Source organism: Aulonocara sp. 'chitande type north' Nkhata Bay, linkage group LG7 (assembly GCF_057382095.1).
Source record: "Aulonocara sp. 'chitande type north' Nkhata Bay isolate Kocher_YH1m ecotype deep benthic linkage group LG7, A_spYH_male_GT1.1, whole genome shotgun sequence".
NCBI classification, from domain to species: domain Eukaryota; kingdom Metazoa; phylum Chordata; class Actinopteri; order Cichliformes; family Cichlidae; genus Aulonocara; species Aulonocara sp. 'chitande type north' Nkhata Bay.
The window spans coordinates 48,412,479-48,434,190 of record NC_141350.1 but is presented as its reverse complement, the minus strand read 5'-3'; the positions used below and the strand labels follow the sequence as shown (position 1 = coordinate 48,434,190).

At 41.8% G+C, this 21,712-nt stretch overlaps 1 protein-coding gene across 2 annotated transcripts in view; it reads right to left on the bottom strand.

The window, feature by feature from the left end:
• The window catches only part of znf462 (zinc finger protein 462), a 55,265-nt gene that overhangs the window by 22,794 nt on the left and 10,759 nt on the right, over nt 1-21,712 (bottom strand). For both annotated transcript variants that reach the window (XM_086300915.1, XM_086300916.1), the window contains exons 2-3: nt 6,042-6,292; nt 592-5,789 (exon numbers count right to left, since the gene is read on the bottom strand). In XM_086300915.1, the coding sequence (XP_086157041.1) occupies nt 592-5,789; nt 6,042-6,252 (5,409 nt within the window). In that variant the 5' untranslated portion in view covers nt 6,253-6,292. The remainder of the gene's footprint in view (nt 1-591; nt 5,790-6,041; nt 6,293-21,712) is intronic.

The following is a 21,712-nucleotide window of genomic DNA, read 5'->3' as shown; positions in this document are numbered from 1 at the left end:
AAATACACGCCATTAAAGCACCATAACTACCTAATTTAACATGAGTTGTGTGAATGGTTTCCACAAGCCAACATATCTGCCACAGTCAGACGACGGCATTATTTTAGTCTTGGTTTACAATTTTCACAAGAAAAACTACAGAATATTACCGTTCTATAATTTAACATGAAGTTAATATGAAACTAATTGGCAGATCATCAAATCACCCCATCATGCACAGTTAGCAGCTTGCAAATTGGCTCAATGAGCGAAAGATCTCTGGTTCAATCCTGGAAGGAGACACAAAATAGCATCTTCTAAAGGTAGCTTCTTCTACCATTACTTTTACCGTTTACTGCCAATGAAGTGCAGGGGCAAAGCCACCCATTAGCTTTAGCACAATGCCACAAATGGTTGTTTAAAAAAAAAAAAAAAAAAAAAACAGGAGGAAGCTTCCATCTTACAAGAAGATGAAGAACACAGGTAGAGCATTGGTATGTGACGCTCATGTAAATCACAGTATGCCATCACACACATTAATGGTAGGTAGAGAATTCTATTACGCCTTAATTCTTTCTTTGATGAGATTTCGGGACGACTATGTTTGCTCACCTTCTCCTGTTTGCTCTCAGGCAGCTCTGTGGCTTTCTGCTTGCTGAGGAGCTGCCTCCTTCTCTCGTGCCTCATCGCCTTTTTCTGAAACTCCTCATTGTGCTTCAGGAGATGTTTCGCAAGAGCGGGGAGATATAGGAACTTAAGCTCACAGTGAGAACACCGATATAAATCGGGATCCTCGTCCCAGAGACCAGGAGATACCACAAAGTCCCGCTTCAAGTCGTTGCAGTGGTGGTTGTTGTAGTGCATAGAGAGCAGCTCGCCGGTGCTAAAAGACAACCTGAAGCATTTCAGACACTTGAATGGCAGCCAGTCCACATCTCCATCCTGCTCAGGTTCGAGCGGGACCTCTATCACTTCCTTATCGTCCTCTGCTGATGCACTTGCGGCAGTCTTTTCGGGTTCTTTGGCATAAATGACAGTGAAGTAGCGGCCGAGTTTGCTCGAATGCTGCTTCTTAGGGAAGACACCCGGGTGGCGTTTAATGTAGTGTGAGACAATGCTCTTCCTGCTGAAGGCCTGGAAGGGGCAAAGAGAGCACCTCCGTCTCTCCACAGCTAATCGCAAATCTTCGCTCATTTCTGAATTGTCCCCTTCAGTCGGCGGGGGTGCCATCACTTTGTTCACCTTTTCATTCATAGTCTTCGAAGCAGCCAGACAGTGGGTGTAATAGGCATCGATATCATGCCGCTTCTGGTAGTGTGCTGCCAGGCCTTTGCGTATGGGGTTTGTGTATGAGCACAGAGCACATTTGAAGACGTTATTTTTACCCTCCGGCTGAGCACGGACGTTGTTGTGCTTGATACGGTAGTGGCGAGCGATGCCCTTCCTGGTCGAGCAGAAGTATTTGCAGAGCTGACACTTGAACACAGCGTGTTTTTCTGTCTTATTGATGGGTAACTGAGAGAGGGCAAGGTCCAACTCACTGACCTCCTGGACTTTTGCTGCACTTGATATATGACTTGCGCTGCACTCACCTGCTAGCTCTGTTTCTTTACCAGAAGAAAAATGAGTCAGAGAAGGAGAGAACATGTCGGAAGCAGACTGATTGTGATATTTCTCATAATGGATTTTGAGTTTCTCCAGAGTCCCATGTGTATACGGGCACATTTTGCATCTGTATGCGCCGTAGCCCTGCCTTTGAGTTTTGAACTTGTCGTCCCCTTCGTGCAACTCTGTGATTTGCTCTATGTCGTCTGCAAAGTCTTCCGCTGTGACTTTGACCAACGGGTGTCTTTTCTGATAGTGGGTGAGGACTCCGTGGATCCGGGAGTTCACATACGGACAGTGGCGACATTTATACACAGAACTGGGGTTGAGGTCTGCCTCCTGTGCAAAATCTGCAGCTTTCACTTTCATGCCAGGGTGCTTCTTTCCATAGTGGGTGAGGAGGCCATGCAGACTGTTGTACTCTGACAGACATACAGTACACTGATAAGGATTGTTAGAGATGGAAAGGCGTGGGTGGTGAGGCTGGGGATTGCTTTCTTGAGGTGGGGTGGCAATAACCAACGGGCCGTCATCTTCAACAGTCTGGCAATTCAGAGGCGTCTGCTCTTTGGAAACCTGCTGTTGGGCTTTTTCAGTTGAGCCGTTTCCTTTGATTATATCCAAAAGCACGGATTCGTCCCCTTTGATAGCCCAGGGGTGGACCGCCTGATAGTGATTGGTGATGTCCCATATTGTGCAAGCCTCAAAGGCACAGTCCCTACACTTGTAATGTTTTGTCTCTGCATTGCCTCCCTGTTGGGTTGTCTCAGGCCCAGCCCACAGCTTGCTGGCCATGTATGTGTAATCAACATTATGCTCAGGGTGGCGTCTTTGGTAATGGAGCAACAGACCCTGGGGTTCAGCATGGGAGTAAATGCACCACTCGCAGTGGTAGCCAGCCTCCAAGATACCATCTTGATAAGCCCAGTGTAAAATTGTCATGGCTGTGGCTTTCACAGTAGGGTGCTCTTTCTTTAGGTGCTTCTTCAGAGCATAGACGTAGGGAGATGTGTAGGAACAGTGCCTGCACTTCAGGGAACGCAGAGGTGTAGTGTTTTCAGGGTCTGGAGGAGCTGGGACAGCGGCAGACGAGGCGACGCTGGACTGAACCATCTGCGCTCGCTCACGTTGACTCCGGACGACTGCAGTGTGGCGGCGCACAAGGTCAGCGTTGGCCTTGGTCTCCCTGTGCTTTTTCTGATAGTGAATAAGCACGCCTTTTACAGTGCGGTTGCCGTAATCACAGTGCTGGCAAAAGAACAGCTCATCCTCGCCTTTCTCACCACTTCCGGGTTTGGGGCTCGAGTTATTAGATCCGTCGTGACCGTTATTTTGAAACTGCTTCATAAACTGCTTGGGTGCTGCAATCTGTAGCTCATCCATGAGCTTCATCAATCCAGGGGTAGGAGCGCCATGTTTGATGTATTTCGCTGTCACTTTCACCTCCGGGTGTCTTTTCTGATAATGGACCAAAACACCAACAACAGATCTATTGCTGTACACGCAGTGCTTGCAGTAATACATTTCTTCATCTGATCCATAAACTGCTGCACTTGATTGTTTTGGAGTCGAAGACATGCTGGTGTTAAACGAAGAGTTGGCTACAGGCTGTGACTGATCCACTGAGATGACCTTCATGGTTTTCTGTATACGGAAATAAGACGCCTTTTGCTCTGGGTGTTTCTTCTGGTAGTGGACCAGAACAGAGTGCATATTGGGGCTTGCAAAGGAGCACACGTCACAATCGTAGACGACAACATTGCTGCCTTCTTTGAGAGGTTCTGGGTCAGCGCTAGCTTCAGGGGATTTGGAAACCGCTTTCTGCACCGGGCTTGAGGTGGACCTGGACATCGAAGTGGGAGAGTTAAAATTTTTCGGTCCCGAATTGAGTATTTCCCTCAGAGTCTGTGATTCACTGCTTTTGTGGGACTGCTCTACAATATAGCTGGAAAAGATCATGGCGTTGTTGATTTTCACGGTGGGGTGCATTCTTTGGTAATGGGGCATTAGGCTCCTCACGTTAGGGCTCGTGTACGAACAAAACCGGCACATGTATAAGAGATGGGGCTGGTTGAAGTTGAGCACATTGCTTGCTTCAGGGTGGTGGTCCATGTAGTGTTGGTGCAGATCGTTGTAATTTGTGTATTCGATGTAGCACTCTAAGCAGCGGAAGACTGCACTCTGGTCTTCAGGGTCCAGGATGTACTTAAAACTAAACTTGATGTAAGGGTGCATCCTCTGGTAATGGGTGCTGACGCTACGAGCCGACTTGTTGTGGTAATCACAGTGTTTGCAGTAGAAGCGTGTAATTCCAGGATCCTCTGAATATTCCATGTTCTCTTGGATAGCACTGTCACTGGCATCAGCGGAGATATTTTCACTATCGTCCGAGAGAGTCAGCGATATGGGGATGTTTCTAGGCTTGGACCTAGGGTTGCTTTTTCTTTTCCCTATTCTGCTGCCCTCATTAGAGCTGGCAGAGTCTCTTGCATAAAGCTGCTGTGTGTTGTAAGCAAAGACAGAGTTGTTTTCATTGTTTCTCCCCTCATCAGCGCTGGCATGATTTTCTCCCGCGTCTTCATCATCCATGTCATCCAGATTAATGACGGTGTCCTGCTGGCTTTGGCTTATCTTGCTTTGAAGGTTACTGGCAATTTCATCAATTCTGGTTCTCTTTTTGACTGAGGACAAATCCAAAGGCAAGTCATTAATGGACTTCCTGGCTCTTTTCCCTGTTACTAAGGGCTTTTTGGTGGCAAGCCCTAAAATGGGGGTCTGGGTTTTTTGTAGGAAGATTGGAGAAGCATCTACTTCAGAGTCTGGCTGGTCAGACAGCTGGGCTTCAAAGACAGTGGAGTCGAGGTCATCACAGTAGGAATGCTTATGCTGCTGGTGGACCCTCAGACCTTTCAGGGTGGTGGTGGAGAAGCTGCAGAGGGTGCAGCGGTGAGGGTTCTGCTGGTCATTTGGTGTGCTGGTTGTCTTTTTCCCATTGACTTTAGAACTCACGTTACCCTCATTAACTGGCTCTGCTGCGCTGTCATTCTGAGATCCTGGGCTATCACCTGTCAGGTCCAAGGTTTCTAAATCTGAAAAATTGTGGCTCTGTTTGTGTGTGCCTAGTTTCAGAGGGCTGGTGCAAATAAATGGGCACTCATCGCATTTGTACACCGTGGCTTTTCCAGAGAGGTGAATATTTTCAATGTGGCGGGAGATGCTCCGCCTGTGCATGGTGAGGAAGGAGCAGAATGGGCACTGAAATCGGTTCATGTACTTTCTGAAGGGAATTCCTTTAGTTTCCAATAATTTATTATCTTCATCTGTTAATAGCTGCTTTGCATCTGCGGACAGGGTTCCAGTGTAGCTGGGATCGTCCATATCACCCAGCTCTTCGTCGTCGTCATCGTCCTCTAAGCTGCTCCTCGAGTCTTCCTCATTGAGTAGGTTGGTGTCCATAGCTATCGCACTGTTGGGGACATCGGATGATGCAAACCTCTTGGATAGGATAGAAGAACCTGTGCTGTTGGGTGTAACTGCACTTATCTGTGCATATTGAAAGGATGAGATCTCTGAGGTGGACTTCTCCCCTGTGTTTTCTGGTGTTTTTGCTACAGACTCCTCCTTTCCGCTAACATTAGCACGGGAAGAGGAGGGAGAATCCGGTTTGGGGGAGCTTGCACTTGCTTGCTCTTCCACCTCCGCAATGCAGGAAACTATCTTGACCTTGTCACTGTGCTCCTTCACCACATGATTGGTCCAGCTGTCCTTCTGGTTGGTCTGATAGTCACACCACTCGCAGGCAAACGTTCCCTTCATGAGCTCCGTAGCAGAGTCCGATTTCTCACCGCTTTCATTGCACTCCGGGGGATCTCCAGCACTATCCGAAGGAACTTTGTTGTGATACATTAGTTGGTGTTTCATTATCCGTGCTTTCCTTGGGGACTTATATGTGCAATACTGACAGGAATACACTTTTGAATGGTCACTGTGCATTATGACAGTGTAGCTGGGCTGCTTTGCAGTCTTTGAGGAGACACTTGCATCCGAATCTGGCTCTATGACATTATGCACCTTTTTGGTGTGGTTTCTTAAGAAAGACTTTGATCTGAAGTAACGGACACAGAACTTGCACTGATAAAACTGCAGATGAGTTTCAGCTGTTGGCTTTTGTGATGTTTGGTTGGGACTGTCAGTAGAGTTGGGGCCTAAAAAGAAAGAAAAAGAAAGAAAAGAGAAAGATTATTAGACACATGCTGGAAAACAGTAAATTATTTTGTTGTAATTTCTTTCCCTTTCTGTTGTTTCTGCTGATAAAGTCCATCCACAACTCTTTACATTACCCAACTTTGTAAAATGTATGATCACCTTACTTTGTAGACTTCTTTATAACAGACACAGACATGATCCTAATCCTCAACAAAACAACAGCAACATCTAAATGAATGTGGTAGGCATACTCATTCCAGATTTAGGAGGCGTATAATCCTTGTCATCTTTATCATCATAGTCCTCTTCTTCTTCCTCGTCTTCATCTTCATCTTTCAGGGAATCAGACTCATCTGCATCTGCAGGCTGCAGAAAAACAGTGTGCACTTCCTGTATGTGAGTCTTCAAGTCGTCGTATGACTCGGCTCGGAAGTCACAGCCATCACATTGCAACACCTCCATTATTAAAACTGGGGAGAACTCCCTGGAAAATCAGGGAAACCTGCAAAACACAAAGAGAGAAAATCATGAGGACACAGAACCTTTTTTAAGAAAAGCCAAAGTAATATAAAACAATTGAGCTGACACTTTCACACGTGAGGTCAGGGCCCGAATTTTGTCAGACAGAAAGTATATACAGAGAGAGTCCAGTCCTAGACTTCAGGGCTGTCATCACCCTGTTCAGTGCATTAAACATGCTGTTCCATAAAAAATGAGCTCAGTGATGATCTGATATGATTATCAGTGATGATTACTGCTCCTTGAGCAAAGAATAATCAGGTGCAGGAAGGTACACACACCTTCACCAAATAACAACACTACGAAAGAAAAAAAAAAAAGAGAGAGAGAACAGACGCTTATGTGTATCAGCTCAAAAGATATGCTCCAAATGCAAACCCTAATTTCATAGCTTAAAGGACTCAGCCTAATAGAACCTCCTTTCCATTTTCACCTGTTACACTGTGAGGGGAAATGTATTGGATAAAGTGCCACCTTTGAATGCACCTTTCAGGACTGCTTTGAAATGACACAATTAAAAGGACCAAAATCAATGGAAATGCCACCGAATTATTATTTTTTAAAAAGCAAAAAAACTGCAATAAAACAAGTACAGATAACAAAAAACAAACCCCAAAAAAGACACCCCCCCCCCCAAAAAACAACCCAAAACCCCACAAGAAGCAAAGAAATAAAAAATTTATCTGTTCTCCTTTTGATAAAAACCCGCACGGATCAAGCACCATAAATTCACATACAAATATTATCTATCGCTAAAATGACAGGAGATGACACAAAGCAAACAAAACATGACACAGAGGCAAATCAGCAGTCGCCGATGTTATTCTGAATACTAAGAAGGTTCCTTTTTTTTTTTTTTTTTTTGCATAGCATCATTCCAAGAACAATGGAGGGACTGAGGAGGGATTATGGGCTGATTTGTCCCATTTTTATTACCTTGGGATAAGCAACAGCTGGAGAGCAGCTCCACAGCTCAGTATTTAGAGCAGACTATTCCATCAGATTGTATCAACTGCTCTGAAATAAGATTGAATGAATCAACTAAGAAATGATGGCTTTATGTCTTTGGGCTTCTCTGTAGTTTGGACATAGCCAGTAAAATGAAAGCTGACGGCGTGGCCGTTATTTCAAATCTCTGTCATTGTGGCTCTCTGATCACCAGCAGTGATTTTTCCCCCCCTCAAAACTACAAAAAACATGTAGCTGGCATTGGTTTTTGAAGAGCTGGTTAAAAGGGCAAAGTTTACAGCCTTTACTCTAGAATTAAAACACATTCAATCTGATTTTTTCTCCTGAACGCAGCAAATTAAATGACAGCAAAGTTTTTCTCTAACATGTTACATTTTTTAGGATGAGCTTCAAAGTGGGTTCATCTTTTCAGTAAATGTAACTAATATGTGAGCTATATGGTGTTATGGTCCACATAACCCCAGAAAATCTGAGATTCTTTTTTAATATACAAGTATGGTTCATTCCATAAATGCCTGAATACTGTGGGCAGATAAGGTTAAAACTGAGGTTTACTACCAGAATAAGTATGCTTGGTGTTTGAAAAGGCAGCAATTGATTTAACAAAGAAAAGGCTGTGTGTCAGCACACGTAGACGGGAAAAACGGAAGAATTCGTCCATGAACTACTTCTGCTTTCATAAAACACAAGCTGAAGCTTTTGTCCTTTAACATGACTGCAAAATCTGTGGAGCAGATCTTAACATGAAACATCTCAGAACCTGAAATGAAAAAGAAAGGATTTCTAAAATCAAAAGACAGAAAACTTGTGACAAAACTGAGAAACTGAGATAAACAGACCGTTTATCTCAGTTTCTCGCTTATTAAAAAATAACTAGTTTTAATAAGTGAGCAAATAAAAGAAAACTATGCCACAAATCGACGGTTAAGAGATTACATTACTTTGGTACTAAATCAGCACCTCTGTGGCCTGATTTCAACAGGAACTGTATAATTTGAATTTACCTAAGCTGACATCTTTGGCAAGTTTCCCAACCAAACTGCTTGTGTCCAAGGACAGGGCACACAAAAAACACACAACCAACAAATGTCTAACAAGTATGGATGAGTAAGGTTGTGGTGTGGGAGTCTTTAGGTTTGTTCAACACAACCGGCATGGAGCCGTTTCACAGAACAAGACACACCCTGCTGTGCAAACAGCAGCTCCTCATGCTGTTTCTATATTTCAGGATGATTACACCTTCAAACCAAAAAGAGTTTCATGAAAAGTACCTGGAACATTTCAGGATGGATTAAAGCACCTCTGAAAGCACAGGTGGCCCTTCCTCACTGCCTGCTTGATGAAGTGCGATGAGTTCCCTTTGTTTTTCTACAGCACTGCATGTCCGCAGGATGGATAAAATAATAATAATAAAAAAAAAGACTAAAACAACAATGAAAAAAAAAAAAAAGAGAAAAAAAACCCACACACACGGGAAGTTGTGCACACAAGTGGTATGTACACAAATGAACACCAAACACAAACACACTTTACGTACACTGCACGCCACTTCTGCTCGAATCTGTTAAAAGTGGAAGAGATGAGAAGCCCCAGACTATAACAAAAGTGCTCTTTTGCACAATTTATAAATTTTTTTTCCTGTCTTTATTGTACAACTTTGCAGTTTAATAATGACGAATGACAAGTGACGTTCCCCACACTACTCCCTGGCTCGATTCACAAATGGACGTCAGGGTTACAATGGACTGTATGCCCGTGTCTGACATCCCAGGAAGACTACTTTGGTATGCACTGAGTTAAATGTAACCCTTTTGGTCTTACCAACGGAAAAACATTTTCAAGCTGAAAATCAAGCCTCTTTTCCAAGACCCACTTCTTTGCAATGACTATTCATTTGTTTTCTATTAGGCGACGGCCAAAGTGTTTTGAATATATTCAAAGAAGATTAATGATTCACACTTCCAGTGTGACCCTTGTCGATCCCTTGTTGTTTTAATAAAATAAATAAATAAAAGAAAATAGTCTACACTGCACTGTTCTTGGATGTCTGGAATATGACTAAATCCTATCTTACTGCTGTACTTTTTGTCATTGAAAGAAATAAAAATATATGACTGGCACAAAATAAATAGTATCCCATAAACCTAAAGCCTTGAATCTAAAATTTTTTAAAGCAAAAAAATATATATAAAAACAAATAGACTAGTAAAATATTAATCTGCTTAGGCCTGTTCATTTGAATGCTGCAGTGCATTAAATGTCTACAACACGACTAAATTAGACCAAGAACACCACAGTTGAAATTTGTGGGCATGGGTCTGGAACAGATGACTAAACACCGAAATCAGGTCATGTCAACTAGCGATGTACTTTGGAAAAAAACCAAGACAAGTACTGTTAACCAAGTATTTAGAACAACGTGAATTTAAAAAATAAAGCACAGTCGAATCGTGCCTTCACCAGATGGAAAAACCATTCATGGACACTTCATCTGAAAGTAGATATCAGCAGCCAGAGATAAGACATCCGAAGCAACATTAGTAGCCTACAAATGATCACTAAACGCTCCACGATGTGAAACCATAGAAAGTCAAAAAACTGACCTGTCTTTCAGGTCTTAAATGTTACGGCAAAGCAGAAGCGCCTTAAACCTGCTTTATTAACAGCCACTAGGGGGCGATACACATGGTTACAAAAAGACATCCAGTTCTATGTCTGACTGTAAACCTGCTCTTACAGACTTTATAGACTCAGTCTCTCATTTCAAGTCATACAGATTTTGTTTTTCTTACAAAAAGTTCATATTATATTAAGATTTATCAAAGCCTTCATTGCACAGGCATTATTGCATGCAACTACCTGACAAGTACCAGTTGCGAGAAAAAGTAGCACTCACGAAGGCCAACAGACTGGTCAGTGACCCTCTGGTAACCTGGATACTAGGGACCAATGGGCACAATTAGTGGTCAGTGGTTGCTGGCAGTGGTAATATTAAGTTGGTTCACAAAGAGGTATACGAAACCACACCACAAACCTCTACACAATTGCTTTGGTAGCAGGTTGCACCAGTTGCCTGTGTGGAAGATGCAGATTTTGTTGCCAGCCAGTTGCAAAGGTCGCGCCAAGTGGAAACGTGAAGAGTACAATGCAAATCAGAAATGGAAGCTGTACGCTATTAAAGTAAAAGTTGCGCCTTTGGAAATGTTTTAGCAGTAAGGTACAGCTTTTACCTTGAAGGTGAATTTTCTGTGAAACTTATAAGCAAGTGTTTGCAGACAAGTCTGCATCTTCCATACAAACTACCTGCAATCACAGCACTGGTTACCATCTCTATGGTTTAGGACGTTAGCCAACAAGGAAGCAGTTTTACACTCAGGCCTGCCCGCTACATCCATCTTGCATACAGTGTGTGTATGGAACTGAGAGGGAAATAAAAAGCAATACACAATCACCCTATATTAACCTGTGTTAAGTGGAGAATTACACTTATTTTAGGAAAGGTCCAAAAAACCATTTGTTGCTATTGGTTTTTTCACACACCCCCCCCCCACCACCCATTCATGAGTTCAATTCTGAAACAACAACAATTGAAAAAAGACAAAAAAAGAAAAGAAAACTAGTATAAAGTATTTTAAGTGAAGAAAAAAAAATACTTCCAGTGTAACTGAACTACTAGAAGAAAAAAAAGAATTATACTTATTCTACTTATATTTATTATGTCAGGTTTAAGTTGGATAGCTATCTGTGAAATGTAGTTTCAGTAACACTATCGTTTTCAGTCCCCCCACTCTCACTCCCACTGCAATTCAAATGAGATCCAGCCAGAGACAGTTGGGAATCCTACCGTGCTTCCCACACCCAACTGACCAGCCAGTGGAGTGCTCCACGAGAGCCAGCCAAACTGCCAGCATGTCCCTGAGCAACCAGGGGAGCCATTGTTGTTCAGGGTCAGGTTACAACTTCACCACGTGGCCCCACCCTGCTCTCTTGGCAGTTCACTGCTGTTTTGAACAAAGTTGTCTCCTAATGAAGGGTTCCTTGACATGGATATCAAGAGAATCCCGTTGGAGAAGGAGGGGAGAGAGATGGCCAGGGAGGAGAGTGGGAGAGAAATAAAAACAACCCTTGTACACAACCAGAATTTGCCTCAGAGTTCACTGTGTCTTTTCAGGCAGTCAGTCCCTGCACCACACCAAGTTAATGGGTGAGATTGTGTAACTGCTTTCATCTAGTCAGCTGGGGCTCTAACAGACAGCGACTGAGCTGCTCAGATCCTCCTCTGAGCCGAGCTTCAAGGGCAGCCATTTTAGGAGCTGACTATGTGCGCTTAGGTGTTCAGCCAGCACACAACATGGACCCACAGATCTGATCCTCTTCCTCAAAGGCAGGCAGCCTGTCGCTGGAGAGCTGCTGACAGAAATCTATCTGCCAGATGTACAGTACTATACCCGAGCTCTCTGCCCACACGGCTCAGCAGAAAACATCTCACGCTCTTGCCAGCCTGACTTTGTGCAGTCTTTTCATTTCTCGGCGACATTATCTCTCACATCAAGAGATTCTCGGAGAAATGCTGGATGTCCCTCTCTAAAAGGAAGAAAGCGGAGGTCAGAGCAAGCGGCATCCACCGCCACTCTGCGGAGCAAAATACGGCAAAAGCATTTTGCGGAAGCCGCCAGCAACGTTCCACAAGGGGGTCTAAAAATGTGAGGCATGTCTGAACTTCTTTATCTCAGAGCGCTCTGCAACCCTGAGCCCTGAGGAGACAGGGGCACACAGAAGCAAAAAGGGAAGAGCAGATCTGAGAGGGAAAGGACGAGAAGGGAAGGGAAGGGTGGGAGGCGGTGAAAGTGCATGACGGAGCCACCTGGAAGACCTTCAGTGCAAGCAAAAGAGGACAAAGCCATCAGACTGGGCTCCCCAGATTCCAAAGTCTACTGACATTTGTTAATCACCAACCGGTCTCACTGCATTGGCAAGCTCTGCCAGCAGTCACACCCTCTACTCAAACTGGCTTACAGCAGCTGCTCTGTCTGAAAGAGGGCCTTTGAATAAGCCAGCATTAAGCTGATTAGGAGTACAGAGGTTTGTCCTTAACTGTTGGTTAGCGCAACCATCTCATGCTGTCTGGGAGAGAGAAGTCCACAGATGTGTTAAATTATTATATGGCATGCATCCTGGCGACAGAGAAGTCATCTGGCAAGCAAGGCAGGATGTGCATCTCGTCAACCTGCACATCCTCAATAATTAATGACCCAGTGAATGAAAACGACAGCCTGATTTTTTAAAGGGGAAAAAAAATGATAGTGGCAATAACAGCAGGTAGCCAGAATCATGGAAATGTATTTATTCGTGTTTTCTGCAGAGTTTAGATGACCACAACAGAGAAATATATCAATATGTTTAATTTTAGAAAATTTTAAAAGCAGAGAGACAGAAATGTGTAGGAAACCACACAATACTCCAAATCCTGATCTCTTTAGCCCGCAGTGCTTCACCAGGGTTTACCCAGAAGAAAAAGGAAAAGCCGGAGAAAGATCTCATTGTGTCTCGCAGAGGAGAAAACGTTGCGTCATGATACCAGTGAGAATTTGGCCTCTTGTACAAACAAGAGAAAGAGAGATCTGGAGATCAAGATGTCTACTCCCATCCTCTGATGTCAGCGGACCCGGAGAACTCAAGACACCAGATCAGAGTGTGTGCTTTAAGAGTTTCTCAAACACAAATAGCACGCAACATCTAACACAGCTATGAGTAACTCATAAAATAAACAAGTTACTGCCCGTCACAGGTTTGAGGGAAAACAAAGCAAGACGCTGAAATATAAACAATGAAATAAACATGGATTCAACTGTCGAGCTTCTCTATACAGATGTTTGTTTGCTACATGGGGCAAAGATTACAGAGATTATCGAGGCGTATTATGTCATCTAAATCTAATTTACCATTAAAATATAGTTTTTTCCTGGTATTTATTATGAGACACAGTAAATGTAAAGTTTGATTTTCCCATTCGCACTCCAGTTGTGGAGGTAATGGACCGTGATGCTGCTTACAAACCACCAGAAAAATCAAGAAGAAGAGCAAAATGTTAGCAAAGGTAATATTCACCAGAGCACACTCAGCAAATGAGTGAAAAACAGTGAATTTGTCAAACTCAAGCACGTTAATAGTAGTTAAGTAATGGCCAAACACAGCAGCAGCAGGAGCAGACCATTCACAGCCATGTCTTAGTTTTCAGGATTACAATAGTTGCTTTGAATGTTTGGAACTAGCTTAAGAACCTGACAAATCTTCTTCACAGCAGTGATACTTCAGTTCGTCTCATTATTGCTACCTTAGTGACTCTGTCACAACACCCAGCCAGTTTTAACAGCCTTTAGTAACTTTTTCTAAAAATGCACCAAGCGTCATATGTAATGTTTCCATTGTGTAATGGTTAGCACATTTGCCTCCTTGCCAGGAACCACACCCAGCCTAAGGGTTCACAAGGTACACCTAGCCACAAATCTAGTCCAGATAAATGGGACGTTAGAGGAAAAGGAAATAAAATTCAATAAAATCTGCGCCTTTCCATCCCTCCTTCATGAGCAGTCTTTCTACCCTGCCAGAAGTCACCTCTGAGAAGTAGACTTTTTTCTTACTCATTCAGCGTGCTGCAGCACCCAACACCGGTACAACAACATCACCAGCGGAGCTTTAAATATTCATAGTTAGCTACCACTTTAGCAAGCAGTAGTATATCGAAAATAATGGAAGAGACAGTGTACAAAATGTACCTGCAGTTGCAAGATTATATGCATTCAGCAGAAAACCATGCTGAGCTGTCGCTGCTTAACAGCAACTTGCCAAGACTGTTAAGTTTACACCTAAAACATCAAAAACCTTGCATCAACTTGGACATATCGGGCGTACAGCAGACTGCAGTGACTCTCACTAATAGAAGATTAGTTCACCCAAGTGAAATCTTTGCTTTATTTTATGGGGGGTTTTTTCCACAAGGAGTCAAATTTTGCAGCTCTTTGCTATGATTGTTTTATCATAAAGCCACAGAGCCACAAGAGACAAGACTTCTGCTGCACACCACTACAAAACAAGCAGGTTCATAACCAGCAGCGTCTGCATGCTGGCACACTGACTCTGTGAAAATAACTCATATTTATATCCAATGATAGGTTTTCACAAGGATGACAAAAAGACTGCCTTTACAAAAAAAAAAAAAAAGAAAGAAAAAAAATCAGTAATCTCTTCTTCAACATTTTCCTCTCAGTAGTCTATACACACCTGTCTTTTGAACATTATTCATGAAATATGGCAGGTTGCGGCAGAGTGCTGCTGCAATAGAAAGATTTAATCAAGAGTATTAAACAATATGATATTCAGCCAAAAAGAATGAATCTGACAATGAGAACTTAAATTCCAACGTTTATCTCACAAGTTTGCCGTCAATCTTGATATATGCTTGCTTTTTTCTTTAAAGAGTTGGTCATACCAGATTTTGACTTTTAAGTTTGTTAGAATTACACAACTTGGTTTTTTTTTTCTGAAATATTTCATTTTCATTTATATGTGCACATTTCAATAAGTCACTGGCAGAAGATAAAGAAATGAGGGGAGGCTCGAGGGTTCTGCACAGTACTATATAAATCACTGTAACTAGAACCTGAGTTGAATTGAAACAAAGTGAAGCTGCAAGCACATCATGCACACCGACATACAGCTGAAATAAACCTTTTTATTAGTTTATCTGTTTACTGATTGTTTGAACTGTGAAATCCAAGGAGAGCATGACCATCAAAATCTCTCTATGAATTTTAACCCACTTTTCCCTGCATATCATGTCAGGTTCTGTGATATGTTTATGCCTTCTTGCACACACAGCATGTTTAAGATGTCTACCCAGAGACTTTGAATGTTCTTCAATTCAGGGGACTATGAAGGCCACTCCAAAGCTTCAGCCTGAGTTTCTTTAAGTAGGTCATGCTAGATTTTAAAGGTATGCTTTGGAAACTCGTCTCGATGTGGGAACCGGTCTCTTTTCAGTTTCACATTTTTTTTTTTGAATGACTGCATGACTGACGCATCCAGACTGTTCTATATTTAAGTGCAATCCAATCGTCCTCATATCTGTGCAGTGTTGTCTGTTGCAATGGGTTACAGACAATGCTAAAGCAGAATATTTCTTCTCCCAAGCTAAACAATTGGCAAGCTATACGCAATTTAATCTTCATGCGTCCACCGTTTTCCAAAATAACGTGCTTTTGCAGGTGTTTTGCATGCTTCCCATGTCGATTTTTGTGAGGTTTCCTGCTGACTCTTCCGTGTAGACCCTGTTTTTGCAAGCAGCTCTATACAGAGGAATGGTGCCCCGATCTCATGTGGGAAGGTTCAGCTGACACATTCAATACAGATTTTGCTTTTTGCATTTTTCTAAGTCCCGACTTCCTCTGTTAAGAGAAACTACTCACCGGGCTTTTTTTTCAGATCCTCAATTATTAATTCAAATGACGATTCTTGAGCCATCTTACAAGTCTTGACAAGTCAATGACTGTCTAGTTATTCCCTAAAGCCTTTGGTAGTTGTGTTTGGGGTTTTTTCCACATGAAGAAAGTTTAAAAATGTAGTCAAATTTAGTCAAACACAACTGCAGCACTGTGAGGCCAAATGAACAAATGGATCAGACACTTGGGAGAATTATGACTGGCATATAATATGTAAGAAAATTTTAACTGCAGCTGTAACTTTTCATCTTGGTTTTAATTCAGGCAATACTTTTTAAACGATACCACCATTGTGTCCTCAGGCTTTCAAGCTTGTCTGATGAATTTAACTGTTAATCCTATCAGCTCTAAAAGATGTTGCTGACAGGCACCGTTTAAATAACAATAATGGGCTACAAATAACAGGATTTGATATTTAACAGAATTCTAAGTAGTGGATGAGTATGGGTCAGTTCATCATTTATTATCGAATTATGCCTTAAGCATTTTTCCCCCCTGCTCCTTTGCATGCTTTCCCGCTCATCTTTAATGGAACATATTTTAAGTTTAGTAAACATTGAACTACAACATTTGTTTCTGAATGGGGCACTTCTACTTACATGTCTAAATCGACACAGATAAAATATAAAAATCAAGCATGTATGTATACAGACTGCTTCTGCAAACATTAGTGAAAGAATGGGTCACTCTCAGGAGTGAATTCCACCTTGGTACCATGAAAGGATGCCACCTGTGTAACAAGCCCAGTCGTGAAAGTGAAAGCGACTGGGAAATGACAGCAAGTCAGACATGAAGTGATAGGCCGTGTAAAAGCACAGAGAGGGATCAGGGGATGTTGAGTGTGCAGAGGTTGCTGACTTCCTGCAGAGTCGGTTGCCACAGACCTCCAAACTTCATGTGGCCTTGAGATCATCTCCATGTGTAGAAAGCTTCATGGAATGAATTTCCATGGCTGAGCAGCTGCATCCAAGCCTTACGTCACCAAGTGCAATGCAAAGCGTTGGATGCAGTGGTGTAAAGCACTGCATCCGCCACTGGACTCTAGAGCAGTGGAGATGTGCTCTCTGGAGTGACGAATCACTCTTCTCCATCTGGCAACCAAATGGAAGAGTCTGGGTTTGGCAGTTGCCATGAGAACGCGACTTGTCTGACTGCACTTTGCCAAGTGTAGAGTTTGGTGGAGGGGAGCAGGGGGGTTAACGGTGTGGGGTTGTTTTTCAGAAGTTGGGCTCGTCCCTTTAGTTCCAATGAAAGAAACTCTTCATGCTTCAGCACACCAAGACATTTTAGACAATGTCATGCCTCCAACATTGTAGGAACAGTTTGGGAAGCATCAGCGCACCAAACGCAGCATCCATAAAATCATGGATGAGTTTGGTGTAGAAGAACTTGACTGGCCTGAGTCCTGATCTCAACCCATGGAACACCTCTGGGATGACTCAAGTTTATACAGGAATGAGGGCATTGTGAATGAATGTATGGTTCATGATTTTGCTTGGAAAAAGAAAAAGGATTTTGTCTCCATTTTCATCTCAGTACATACACATTAAATTTTTTTTTTTTAGAAGACCTCTTTCCTGCCTAACAGTTCCTTAACATTGCAAGTCAGTCTTTATAAGTGGAGGCTCAAATTATCTTCGTGAAATCAACTGATGCAAGTGTGGGTCAAGTCAAGCAGCAGCAGGAAATATTTATTTTGGCACCAAACTGTTAAACCTTTTCTTTACCTGATACTGTGAGACTTTGAAACCAGAAAACCAACAATGTAAGGCCTCAGATTCATTTTTTGTGGTCATATTACACCTGTTCACGCACTGTAATCATTAGACGGAGTATTAGATCCCGTTGGTCTTTTATTGTTAAATTATTTACCAGCTGTTTTGACACAAACAGGAAAACCAGCTCGGCTGATGTAAAGCAGTAGTGACTTAATGAAGCTTGGCAGTTTGATGATGATGAACCATATTTAAATGGACAAACTTGATTTGGTGCCTAATGTGGTGGAGAACAGTTAAATAAAAAAAATAAAAAAAACATCTGAAGTTCCTATTTAAATTAGACTGAAACTTCCTGAAAGCAAATATTTGATGCTTAATTAAATAATTCAAGCAAAAATGCCAGTGTATATACCGTGACGATTTGCTGACTTGCTCGATCATATTTGAGATTATATTGCCTGAAAACAATGCAACCAATCTAAAAAACGTCACAATTTGCTTTTAAGAAACTGGAAAAGGTCCTTCTCACTTTTTTCTAACAACCTTGTAGACTAGAGATCGCCTAAAAGTGAAACAAATAATGGTTGTTATCTTTCAGCAATGTGCACACAAAAGTAGGGGGTATATTAATATATTAAGAGCTCATGTTACCTGGCATATGTATGTTGAAAAGAGCAAAACTGAAATGGACAGCTTTAATGAACCGAACATCCGAGAACTTTTTTTTTTTTTTTTTTTTTAATCTCTACAGACTTGTCAGGAGCACCTTTAAACAAACAGCCTTGTTGCTTACCAATCGGACATGGTACATACAGATGGACAATGGGATAAATCATGAATCAGTACCATGGTGTTGGAAGACTTGTTACAGCAAGTCTGATTTGCTTCAGCTGCTCCTTACAACTTAAAGGATTTAAAGGATCTGCTAATTTCTCACTGTCAGATACAACAGGGCACCTTAAATGCCTTATAGAGTCCATGTGGGTTTGATTAGATTATGGCAGCACTTAATAGACCAACATCATACTAGGCAGAGGTGATTAGAAGCTACTAAACTATAGACAACATTGACTAGTTCCCCTTTTATTAAAAAAATTGAGTTAATTGTTTAATGGGAAGCACTTTACAGACAGCATTTAAGCTTTTTAAATTATGACAGTTCCACTTAAACTTGCATGCGTTTGAACGTAAAGGCAAAAATAACAAAGCGCAAACGACAACCCAGTTTTTGGAAAAACACAAAGCTCCCACTAGCACTGAGACTGCTCAGTTGCATATAGAGCCACCACAGACACTGACTAGATGGTCAGGACAACTGACTCACTCCTTCCACATCTGTGGGAAATCTTAACATACTATTTTTATATTTTTGTTAGGGCTTTAGCAAATCCCATTAAAACGTATCCGTTAAAAAAGGCCTGTTCTGTGATGACTACCTTTTCCGCCTTAACACAGCTCCCTACTCAACTATTAACAACCATTGCTGCTTTTACCATGTGTGCGCTCATGGCGTCAGAGCGAAAAAGTGGTCCTTGAGCGACCTATTGTAGCAAGAACCAACACAAGAGCTAAAAGAGAGCAATCATTGGATTTCAGAATTTTCACATGGCTCAAAATAAATTGATTTGTTGTATAACGGGTGCATTTAGAAAAAAGTTACTCTTTAAGATAAAACACTTTATTGTGAGGCCCAATAAATATGGAGCTGATATATCGTACGATATTAGCTTTTAGACGATATTTCAATTTTGGCTTTTATAATGGGCGATAAATGAAAATTTTGAAAGTACATAAAAGACGAGAGAAACACCCTTCAACCATGCTATAAGTGTTGATATTAACGCCACAAACGACAACCCGTATACTGGATTTTCTTAATAATCAAATATCGTTATCGGTTTTAAAAATCCTGCATTTTGGGGGGGGGGTTTCGTTTATTTTTTCCAAATTTTTTAAATTAATGCATTGCAGTAGCGAAAACTGATTTGCTAAACGTTCATCGTAATGACTCAAAAAGGTGATATGTCACTGATATGTTGACAGCGTATCATAATAGCAGGTAAAATGTTATTTTAAAGAAAGGTTAACAGTGTTAACAGTGTGATAAAGCCACACATTTATCAGTTAATTTAATTTGTTAGGGTCAGCAAACACAGGATGCTACAGGCCCTGAGACAGCAGCCAAAGGGCAGCCAGGAAGCATAATTAACATTTGTACTGTCAGCTTACATGCACCCATATGCGTCTAAATTTACTGCACTGCACACACACACACAACAATCACAAAGATTACACAGCATAACATCCTAAAATACAATGTGCAGAGTTCCAGCAGCAACTTGTCTCAGACTTTTCGTGGTGTAGCTTCACCTGAAGGTCTCAACAAACAATAAAACCATGGGGTGTGAATATGCCACAGCGCATTAATCCCCTGAAAAGGATCAAGAATTACTTTGCATGAGCGTTGAAAGTTGCCTTGGTTCATTTTGGAAGGGTGCCCTCAAATACAACCTAGAAATATAAGTCGGGCTTGAAGAACGAAAAAAATTTGCATGCAGCTTAGAGTTTTGTTGCTGCACAGTTGAAGTTTTATCTGTTGGCAGTGTAGCAGATAACAACACTGGCTCAAAACAGAAAGGCTTGTCCAACCTGACTGACCTTCTCAGTCCAATCACAGAAGATTTAACATACTGAAAGACAGAAAAAACACTGTATAGTAGTTTCCTTTTGCATAGTAAAACTCTAATGTAGAGATCCTGCATGTAGGGGCTGTGCATCGCTAATGTGGGATTGATTACTGATTGCTTGCACCTAAAGTTGCGATGTGCTTGTTGGTTCAACACTTAATCTAATGTGTTTCAACAACCACATGATTGTTTCTATTAAATCTGTTGCCATCATTGATGGTGCACATTGGAGGACTCTTGGCAACTTATCATGCAGAGTGATTGCATTTGTTTTTAGTCAAATGTCTCACCTACTGTTTTGGTATTTAATGCAATTTCTATTTCTCACTTCAGTAATCAGTTCAAACCTGGCATGACTTTTAACATGAAACAGTCCTTATTTTAGCACGGGACACTGTCATTGTATTTAGCTAAAAGTAACTGTGTGAAAGTGCAACCTCAGAGCTAACTCTTTCCCACCAATGTAGTCAGTGTTCAAACAATGTGATGATTTCCACCAAAAAAACAAAAAGAAAAAACTGGTGCCCAAAATCTGTCACCAGTGTGGCACCACAAAAAAGTGTTGAGTCCAAAGGTGGAATAATTCATCATTAACTATGGAAGGGTTTTTTTCCTACATTCAGCACCAGTTTAAATGACTGGATAGACCCAATAAGTGGGTGTGTTCAAATGTTTGACAGGTACCAACAAGCATGCAACTGGTTTTAGAAACTGATGAAGTGAAAGCTGGTTCTGAAAGACACCAAACGCTCCGCACTTGCACAGCTGCACCAATCCAAAGTTGGAAGAGATGTAATAGATGAAGTAATGAAGTAATCTCTTTTGTAACATATTTGTTACTAGTTTACAGCTTTGGGCACAAAAAAGGCACTAATAAATAACACAAAAGTGCTTCCAAATAATATTAGCACCAAATCATTATGGTGGATGACCACTGTTTGCTTTTGAAACAGTACCAGTGCTTAAGCATACTTTCTTTCTGGTTTGTAGAATGCCCTGAGCAACTTCAGGAACTTCAGCAGTCTTCCTGTGAATTTAGACTGCTTCAGCCTCTTCATGTAATCCCAGGCTTACTCAATGTTGTTGAGGTCTGGACTCTGGAGTGAGGTGGGGGTGGGGTGGAATGAGGTAAGTGTGCACTACCGTCTGTTGCAGAACTCCTTGTTCTTCTTGTTGCAGAAGATAGCTCGTTTATGCTCTGGCTGTATATTTGGGGAGCTGCAGGATATATTTGGGACTTGCTCAGATATCCCGACTGATTTCACAGTCTGGAGTTCTTGAATAGAAATACCAAAACAGAAAGTAGCAACCCCATATATTATACTCAAATTGGTGCTCCTGCTACTTTGGCAGTGTTGATAATTAAAACAATGACATTGATAGGTTTAAGCAACCTGAATCTGACAGATATTTATCTTGCCACTATATTACTGATGAGCATATCTGTCTCGTTACAACAGCTTGTGCGATAAGAGCAGTTAGTTGGACACTGACCTCATTCTTCTGTGCCTGTGATCAGAGCACAGAGCTT